General features: G+C 44.3%; 1 protein-coding gene across 1 annotated transcript; it reads right to left on the bottom strand.

The window, feature by feature from the left end:
* Positions 1–2,628: 2,628 nt before the first annotated feature.
* On the bottom strand, positions 2,629–8,313 carry LOC110520234 (dnaJ homolog subfamily B member 11). The gene is made up of 10 exons (XM_036974635.1): positions 8,065–8,313; positions 7,361–7,517; positions 6,478–6,575; positions 6,097–6,232; positions 5,832–5,974; positions 5,622–5,704; positions 5,482–5,539; positions 5,081–5,192; positions 4,340–4,499; positions 2,629–4,049 (listed from the first exon to the last, which is right to left on the bottom strand). Exons 1-10 carry the CDS (start codon positions 8,136–8,138, stop codon positions 3,985–3,987), a joined length of 1,086 nt encoding a protein of 361 aa, XP_036830530.1. The 5' UTR covers positions 8,139–8,313; the 3' UTR covers positions 2,629–3,984.
* Between the last annotated feature and the right edge of the window lie 1,463 nt (positions 8,314–9,776).

The following is a 9,776-nucleotide window of genomic DNA, read 5'->3' as shown; positions in this document are numbered from 1 at the left end:
AGCCCCACAATTCACTGTTGAATAGTTGAGGTTTTTCCCTTTGAGGTGACTGGCTTTTATATAGCAACACGACAAACACAGTGAAGCTACGGCCGTCCCCAGCCGTGTTCAAAGCTACAGTGGGAAGAGCAGAGGACACGGCTGACATGCATTATTCCTTACAAAAGCTGCCTTTTGTTTGCTTTATGCTTTAGGTCCCACAAATTGTAGGCTTTGTCCGTCACCATTTCTTTTTCTGGTGCCCTTTTTCCCTCTTCACCCCCCCCCATCCGAGACACATGTTGGTGCGGCATTGATATCCGCACAGTCTGTTGCTGAGCTCATCCCTGCTATTGCTCTGTGTGTAGGTGGGATTGGGATGGGGGGGAGAGAGGGTGATTATTTTCCAGGCATAATAAGTCAGAATTGTTCCCTGTGACAATGGATTCCATATTAAGACAGACAAACAGATGTTCTAAATGTTTGTGCCAACTTCTGCACTTGTTATTTAAAGAAGGGAATGAAGATACAAAAACATTTCTGTGTAAAACATTTCAAGTGTTAGTTATTTTGTTTCTATTCCCTCTGAAATAAAGACTAGTAAATCTCTCCCAGGGTGTTGAAAGTGAAAATAAAGAGGAATTCCAAAAAGTTCAGACATTTAGTGCATGCCATCATTTTTGGTTACTATTTCTACCATTCTGGGCCAATATCCTCCACACTCTTAAATCCCAGGCCAGTGAACACACAAATCCTACTAAACCCCAGGCCCTCACAGGATCAGGCTCCATTAACTGAGTCACTACAGGTCAACACAGCCACTGCCTCTGCTCTCCGCTTCCCTGGATCGTGGATTGTGCAATTAGACATCATAGCATGTGCTCCTCTTAACCCCGGGGCTACACTTAGAGAGTCATTACTCTCAGTAATGTCAAGTGTGATCCCTGCGCTTATCTGCACCAACTCACTGTAGTGGTTGGACTGACAGTTCCAGGGGCGGTACATCAGCCCATCAGAGGCAATGCTCCCCTCTTGTGCCTCAGAGGGGTAGTTCACCATTCCAAAATCAATGTTTGTCAATCCACATTCCTAAATGAATAGGAAAGGTGGTAACTATCTAAAACAATGAACATAGACAGTGTCATTCATCTGGGTTTCAGGCTTATATATGTATGTAGCTATATCTATTGTGGGACTCACCAATAGACTACCTGAAACTTTGAGGTTTGCAAAATGTGATGTTGGAGTGAATTATCACTTTAATTCCAGTAACAATAGGTGAAGATGCATAACCTCTGTTGGGGATCTTCCTATGCAGCCAGAGCCATATTAAATACATGGCTCTGTACGTAGCATGAGAGGTAAAACACAGAGCCTTTATACACCCTAATCACCAACCACCCCTGCTTGTTGGGTCTCATCCAGAGTGATAATGACTAAGGGATGTGTGGTGGGATGTGGAGGGAACTCCCAATACCACAGCCCTGCTATCTCTGTGGGAGTTCATGATACATACAGACTGCACACAGATACACAATTTTGCAGTTTGGACAACAAGTGATAATTGTAAGATAAATGTTTTAAATAAAAGCTATATCCCCATTATAAACCTGATAGAGATATATTGAGTAATCAGTTTGGGGGAAGCTGTGAGGAATGCACCTCCACACACACACATACACACAGACCTCCCATGTATTCACACACACAAATACACAAACATGTATGCTGGTGGACAGACGCGCATATTACCACACTATAAATTCACCATACCGAAATGATTTGTGCGGACATCCTCTGCCGCACCCTAGCAGGCTCCCTGACATCTTTCTGCCCCCCCCCACCCACACACACAGGCGAAGTAGAGGGGAAGAAGGGCAGAGAGGAAGAATAGGGAGGTAGGTCTGGTATGGAGACAAAGTGACGCGGTTGAGAATGACTATACGTCCCAAATGGCACCTTATACATAGTGTACTACTTTTGACTAGAGCCCTATGGACCCTGGTCAAAACTAGTGCACTATACAGGGAATAGGGTTCCATTTGGGATGAAACCTGAGTCAGTCGGCCCCTTGCGTTTAGGAGAGCAGCAACAGACAGTCAGTAAGTGGAACCAGCTCAGTCACAGAGGTCAGATTAAGATACAGAGTGGAGGAGTGAGTAAGAGGGGTTAACAGTGACGGACGGACCGACCAAACACACACACACCACTACAGCCCTGTGATGTCACTAATTAAGTCAGACAATCACTGCAGTAAAACCATAGTCAATGCTAGGGAAGGAAGTCCAACAGCCAAACAATCATCCACTGATCACTAACAATACTTCATCCTCAAAGCCAATGCCATAATAGACATGTTAATGCAGTCACATGACAAAGGTGTCTATGATGTGTAGAGGTCTTGCCTAGAGAGATAGAGTGGCCCAGGGGAGGTTACGGCCCTCCTGAAGGAGTGGTGACAGCAGACACCCTTTGCAGCCATTCTTTACACTTGCTGCCCTCTACTGGTCACACATTGGGACTACAGCGAGTGCCCTTGACTGACATGCAAGATAGAGATGTCAATAAGGTGGACAGTGGTGCTCCAGCCAGGCAAGACAGCATAGGTACACACACAGTATAAAATCTCTCACACCCTTGACAATTGAATACTGAAAATGCACTCCAATTTTGTTTAAAGCATAAAGTAACCTTTATGTAAGGTTATTTGACCAAGTAATTCTTTATTATAAACTTTTAATTGAAAAGTACATTTTCCCTCCTGTACTATAGCACATCCCATTATTCACAGTAGTCTCTTTCAGTCAGGAGGAGCAGTCCAAAGAACACAGGGCTGAAATGGCACCCTATGCCCTTTAAAAGTGCACAACTTCTGACCAGAACCCTATGGGAGCGGGTCAAAAAGTAACACACTACTTAGGGAAAAGTGTGCCATTTCAGACACACTCAGTCTGAGAGGAGAGGCAGAGCAAGAGGGGTGGATGGTGGTGGGAGGCAGAGCAAGAGGGGTGGATGGTAGTGGGAGGCAGAGCAAGAGGGGTGGATGGTGGTGGGAGGCAGAGCAAGAGGGTGGATGGTGGTGGGAGGCAGAGCAAGAGGGGTGGATGGTGGTGGGAGGCAGAGCAAGAGGGTGGATGGTGGTGGGAGGCAGAGCAAGAGGGGTGGATGGTGGTGGGAGGCAGAGCAAGAGGGTGGATGGTGGTGGGAGGCAGAGCAAGCTGGAGATGGAGTCTCCAGACGAGGATGATATCCTTGTCACCCTAACGAGGAGGCAGCTAGGTAGCTCCAGAAGTACACTCAGTGGCCTTTCTTTCAGCAGACAGAATGCTCACTCATAACCTTACACCACAAATAATACATCTAAACATCATCTAATTCAACAAAAGCAAAAAACTAAAAATGTTGTTTGTTCTTTCCTATTTACAAAGTGTTTTGACCGAATCTTTTAAGGTGTCGGAGGGGATAAAATCCCTCAAGGTTAAATTAAACGACCTAGTACAGTACCACATACATAAAACTGTTATCAGAACAGGGAGGGTGATAGTATTCCAGTCTTGCTGATGTCCATGAGAAGTTGTTGACTCCAGAGTCCTTTGATTCCAGGAAAGCTCCTCTTCTAGAGCTCAGTCAGGTGTGATGGGTTTAACATTGGAAATGGGAGCTTTCATGATCCAAGATGTATGTGAGTGGTTGACAATTAGTTGACATTAAAAAGGTATGTTGACTTGAAGATCCAAACTCTCCAAATTGAAGCAAATAAGTCATCTGCAATTTGAGGGGGAATTAAGGTGGCAGTAAAATAATTTTTGGGACAAATACAGCATTAAATATAACCAGGACTTCTTTAAAAAAAATAACATCAAGCCACCTTCAGAATATAAAAAAATAAAACAAATCAACCCATCCTGAGATCAAAAAATAAATACACCCCTAAGCGTGCTCCTTTGTTTGTGTGTGTGTTTTTTTGTGTGGCGCAGAACTCAGTCCAGACTGTCTTTTGGTGTGTCAGTATCCCTGTAGTCCATTGTAAACCTTCTGTACTGACGATTGTTTCAGAATCCCTCTCACTCCTGAGAACAACAAAAGGCACAATTTAAAGTACTAACCATTGTGATCATAATTATTACATGTTTCAGAATCATTCATCGCCGACAAGTTAATCAGTGGTTTCATTGTCTTCGTGTCCTGCGCCTCTCAGTCTTTGTGTACATTGTTGATATGCCTAATCTTTATGGAAGAACAAGACCCCATACCTGACATGTAACATGCAGTTGATCTTTTACTGATAGCATCAATGTCGACTCAAGTCTAATAGATCATTACAAAACCCTTTCCGCATGTTTATCAACTTCCTCCTTACCCTCTTTCTGATTGTCATCCAGCTGTGTCTGTGGGAACTCGATGTCAAACGAGACAATGAGAGATCCACGGATGTTGTTGTTGTCAAAATTTGGCAGGCCTTCTCCCTTCTTCCACAGCCGGGCACCAGGCTTGGTGATCTTGTCCCTCTCAATGTGAACCTGCCACAGGGGCAGTCACAAGTCAATGTTGTTATTGATTCAAAGATGTGTCAATTTTGGACCAATCATTCCAAACCCAGATAAAACCTACTCTGGACAGAAAGCATGCTCAATGGAGAATATCCATTGGAAGTTATTTTTAGTCCAGGAATAAGCTTCATTTGGGGGGGAAACTTGGCCATTACATTTGATTACATGTTGGAAAAACAGTTCATGTGTATTCCCGAGTGGCGCAGCGGTCTAAGGCACAGCATCTCAGTGCTAGAGGCATCACTACAGACACCCTGGTTCGAATCCAAGCTGTATCGCAACCGGCCGTGATTGGCAGTACTATAGGGCGGCGCACAATTGGCCCTGCGTCGTCCGGGTTTGGCTGTCATTGTAAATAAGAATGTGTTCAACCAACTTGCCTGGGTAAATAAAATAAATGATTGGTCTCCACTGGGAATCTTGTTTTTGGTCCTGATTAAACATGTAGAATCGACCACAGACAGTTGGCCTGAGTTGGGGGAAAACTACCCAATGCACTACTGATAGTTCGTAGGCTGTAGTTGGATAGATGTGTAGGAGCCTTTACACACCGTATGTCCATCGAGGTGTGTGATGTCCATCTCAAAGCCAACCAGAGCCTCTACCAGAGAGATTGTGACGTTAGTGTACAGGTCATCTCCTCGACGCTCAAACACTGGATGTCTGGAAGCACACACAATCATTGTTCAATAAAAACGGCTTCAACTGACAACATATTACTGTGCAATAGAAACAGGCTAACAGAGTGAGAGAATGCATTTGCATAAAGCAAGCATACAAATAGATAAACAGAAGGTAAGTAGAGTACATTCCAAAAATCTTTACATAACATCAATGTACTCACTTGACAGTTTGATCTGTACTGAAAAAGGTATAGGACTCAGAAGGATAGATAAGCCTCGTCAGAATCATTATATAATATCTGAAATAAGGAAATGCATGCTGCTCTTACTTCATAACTTTGATGCGGAAGCGTAGATCCCCTGGCTCGCCGTCGATGTGAGGTTCACCTGTAAAACATATTATTATTTATATACAATGACTTTACCCTTGTTTACCCATGTTATCCTGATGGTTGAGTAAGTAGCTTACCTTCTCCAATGAAAGGGTACTCCATCTCATCTCTCACGCCCTGTTCAATCTCCACCTCCAAAGTTCTCTCCTCATTCACCAGCCTGGGATCATTGAGAGAGACAAATCCTAACCATTATGAAGAAACTATTTTCTTTATTACTGAGCATGTAAAGAAAGACACCATTGTCTCCTGCGTTATCAATCTCAGCCAATAGTACAGTGACTCACTTTATATTGGGGCACTCGTCACACACTACTTCCTGGGTCATCTGGAAGCGTCCAGGTCCGAGCTGCGTCGTCCTCATTTCCTGTCTGCAGTTGCATTTCCTTTTCCCAGGGGCCTCTTTGGCTACAGGCTTGTTGCGCACAACCTGGGCGGTGCATATAGATGTTATGATGAGAGTGGTAGGTATGTGTTGGACTAGGGTAGGACTGGTGAAGCACATCAATCCTATACAATATATCACAGACCACCATCAGTGATTAATAGTACCTCTACAAAGTTCCCAGAGTACACTTCTTCGAGTGTGACCTCCAGGTCTAGTACTATGTCATTTCCTCTGGGAATGTTCCTGTCCTGTTGTCCTTGCCTGTTACCTCCAAACATGAAGCCAAAGTCCCCGAAGAAACTGTAAGAGGTGATTGTTGATGAGAGAACAGTGATGCCGAAGGCATTCTTTGATTCTTAAAACCTCACATGCTTAGGCCTACAATTGGGTATGGCTTGTAACTGGAATACAGATGTCATTATTTTACCACACACTAGTGCCTAGTAGTATAAATGAATGGAACGCTCATTAGGTATTGTTAAGCAGAGGTTTATGTATTAATGTGTGACTCCATACAGTATATTATGGTAATTAGGTAAACCTACCTGGAGAAGATATCATTGTGAGAACCATGGTGACCCTCTTTCAGACCATCCTCTCCGTATGCATCATACTGCTTCCTCTTCTCATCATCTGAAAGCACCTACAAACAGCACAACACCAGGGTCTAACTCATTTAAGTCACAAAATAAAGGGTTTCGGTTGAATGTGTGAATTTGCAACATTGTATAAACTTTAATGCAAACTCTTAATATCACATAAAAAAAATACCTAAATAGCTCATCATGCAATTGTCCTAATTTGAACCCTTTCAATTTTGTTATCGGATTAGTGGTCACTTATAATGCCATTGGTGCACATCATAGAAGCGGTCACTGAGCAGGTCCGCGTGCTCCACGTCGTGTTTTCATGAGAGCAAGCGGACCACAATATGAGCCAATCAGAGGCAGCCACACGGTCTTCTTGGCCAATCAAAAGGCTTATGTCGTTTCCATAGACACTCGCCTTGGTTAAGGGATACAGTATTTTCAACCTAACTTACGTTACCCGCGCAGTCATCTTTTTACGCCTGCTACATTAGGTTACCAACAACAACCAAATATGTTGCTTCAGTTTCCTACAAAATACGTTTGTATCCGTGCCTCGAGCGCTTCAGCAAATTAAATATAACGAAAACCCTAATATACACCCTGGTTAAATTAGAATTATTAAAATATTATTGGGAGAGAAGCAATAAAACGCTAGCGTTCTCATAAAACTCAACTAAGTTGCCGTTCATATTTTGTAAATATCTTAATGACATGAGCATTGTTTCCGAAGCCACAAATCAGACACCATTATTATACTGGTAAAACAAAAAAGGGCCATTCAACACATTGGAAGATAAATGATATATGAAGGAGGCAAACACAGCGGGTAATTTCCTACCTCATAGGCTGACCCCAGGTCTGCGAATTTGTCAGCAGCAGTAGGATCATCGGGGTTTCTGTCAGGGTGAAGCTGGAGAGCCAGCTTTCTGTAAGCCTTCTTGATGTCCCTCACAGATGCCGACTTGCTCACCCCCAAGATCTTGTAGAAATCTCGCCTGTAGAGAAAGGTGAAAATGCGAGGGGAATTTAGTTACAGACTCTTGTAGATACAGTATTTCCCCTTCATGATAGGGACAGGTGGAGTAGGGTTCGCAAGCATGTCGTTTATATATAATAATCTTTGCTTGTGTCTTGTATTTATGAAGTTTTAAAAAATCGAAAATGGGGATCACCCAGAGTGATTCAGATTGATATCAATAACTCATTTGAGAGTACAAAGCCAGCGGGAAAGCTAGCCCACTCTTCCCTAAGATGGCATTCAGCATTCCCTTGAATAGTATGACTCAGCCGATACACGATACTGGAAACAAAGAATCAGGCAAGGGTGATGTTGACTACCCTTTCGGACAATTATTTATTTAGCGTGTTGTTGAGATTGCTTCTTTTACCCCTCCAGCTAGTAGCGAGCTAGCCATATTACACATGGAGAATGGGGTTCAAAAGTGTAGACCAATCACAATGAAACATGTGTACCAGTTAGCGACACCGCGTTTAACCGTTGCAGAAGCGGTGTGTACGGATGATATAGAAACATGTACTTACCCTGCAAGCACTGCCGCAACAAAATACAGGACAAGACAGCAAACACTGCCCAGATTCATCCCTTTAACGGCCATAGATCCCAGTTTCTTCAAGAAACCAACAGAACAACCCGGCTTTTTGATGTTGGCTTCCTTCTGTCACTAGTTCTCTTCCTTCTGTCAAATCAGAACCGCCCACGTGAAACCCAGAAGTCCCGCCTCTCATCCTAAAGCCCGCCCACCCTTAAAGGCGCTGCATAGTCAATCTGCTGTCTGCATTGGCCATGCAGCATTTACAGTGTTACGGTCTCTGGGCATTCATACTGTACTTCCTGCGCTTCGTAGAGCAACGCAGAGCTGTTGTGGAGGAAGTAATCAAGGAAGTGAGGTTCTGTTTATACCGGACCTCCCGCCCCCATCTATCGTCCACCAATAATGACAATGCGGAGCTATATAGCACTATATGGACCCCTCCGCATTGTTATTGAGCCCTCCACAATGTTACAACATTTGGGAGGCGCAAGGCGATGCGGTACAGAGCTCGACTAGGCCTCTGCATGAATCCAGACGCTCTGCAATTCCGTCACACCCTCCGGCCACAATACTGATCGAGCATAAATTGGCTTTTAGCTACAGCAACAAAAGCCGGTGTAAACTTTTGCTATATCTTTGCAATAGCATTTTTAGTGGATGAATGTAGGATGTACATCGTTTTTCAGCAATATCCCCCAAAATCGATAAATATTCTCCCTTTCTGTCTGATTGAGAAAGAAGAGCGCCATTGCAGCCTGCAATTCCTGCATGTGGGCATCACAGGAGGTTGGTGGCACCTTAATTGGGAAGAACGGGCTCATGGTAATGACTGGAGCAGGCTCAGTGGAATAGTATCAAATACGTCAAACACATGGTTTCCATTCCATTTGCTCTGTTCCGGCCATTATTACAAGCCATTCTTCCCTCAGCTGCCTCCACTGGTGGGCATTCCAGCATCTGCAGGAACCACTCTTTATACTTCTATTGGTAAATGTTTTAATTAGGACAGGCAGGAGTGATCCTGGGGTCAGTAGGGGGCTAGCTAGCCGTACACCGGTAGACAGTGTCTTTCGCCCCCGCTTGTCAGGCACTTTTCCCGCAGTGCTATTAATGACGGCAATTGGTACACCGCAGGCGAGGGCGACACAGTTAACTAGTTACCTAGCACACTGTCGCCCTAGCCTCCTGTCTGCTATGCTAGTGAGAGGCGGGGACAACCGGTAGACAGTGTCCCCCGCGCCCTCCCTGTTGGGCACGGTTTTCTCCAATACACAGCAGGTGGGAATGACACTGTGTGCTAGCTAGTTAACTAACACACGGTGTCGCTAACTAGCATGTTAGCTAGCACATGGTTTCACCCCAGCCTTCCGCCTGCTGTGCTAGCGGGGGCGGCCGGTAGACAGTGTCCTTCGCCCCTGCATGTCAGGGACTGTTATCCCGCAGTTCTGTTAACAATGGTGAGGGCAAGCGACGCTCCCGCTAGGACTGCGATAGTCAGGGGCAAAATAAATCTGTTAATAAAAGTATTGTCTGCCACAGTGGACTATCAAAATACCCGTAAAACCTAGCGGTCAAACACGGAAATGGTTAAAATCATTTTTCCACCATTCATTTTTCACATAATGAATTTTACAGAGACTTTAAATTAAGTATGCATTTGGTGTAGGCTTATCTTTGCGTGACATTTTGATAACCGTGTAA

Source organism: Oncorhynchus mykiss, chromosome 3, assembly GCF_013265735.2.
Source record: "Oncorhynchus mykiss isolate Arlee chromosome 3, USDA_OmykA_1.1, whole genome shotgun sequence".
NCBI lineage: Eukaryota > Metazoa > Chordata > Actinopteri > Salmoniformes > Salmonidae > Oncorhynchus > Oncorhynchus mykiss.
This window is presented reverse-complemented; position numbering and strand designations above follow the sequence as displayed.

Excerpts from the sequence above, each read along its gene's own strand:
- LOC110520234 (XM_036974635.1), bottom strand. The coding sequence starts at position 8,138 with ATGGCCGTTAAAGGGATGAATCTGGGCAGTGTTTGCTGTCTTGTCCTG. Across the intron at positions 5,705-5,831 it reads GACGAGTGCCCCAATATAAA|GCTGGTGAATGAGGAGAGAA; the intron begins GTGAGTCACTGT and ends CAATGATCCCAG. Across the intron at positions 5,540-5,621 it reads GTACCCTTTCATTGGAGAAG|GTGAACCTCACATCGACGGC; the intron begins GTAAGCTACTTA and ends TATGTTTTACAG.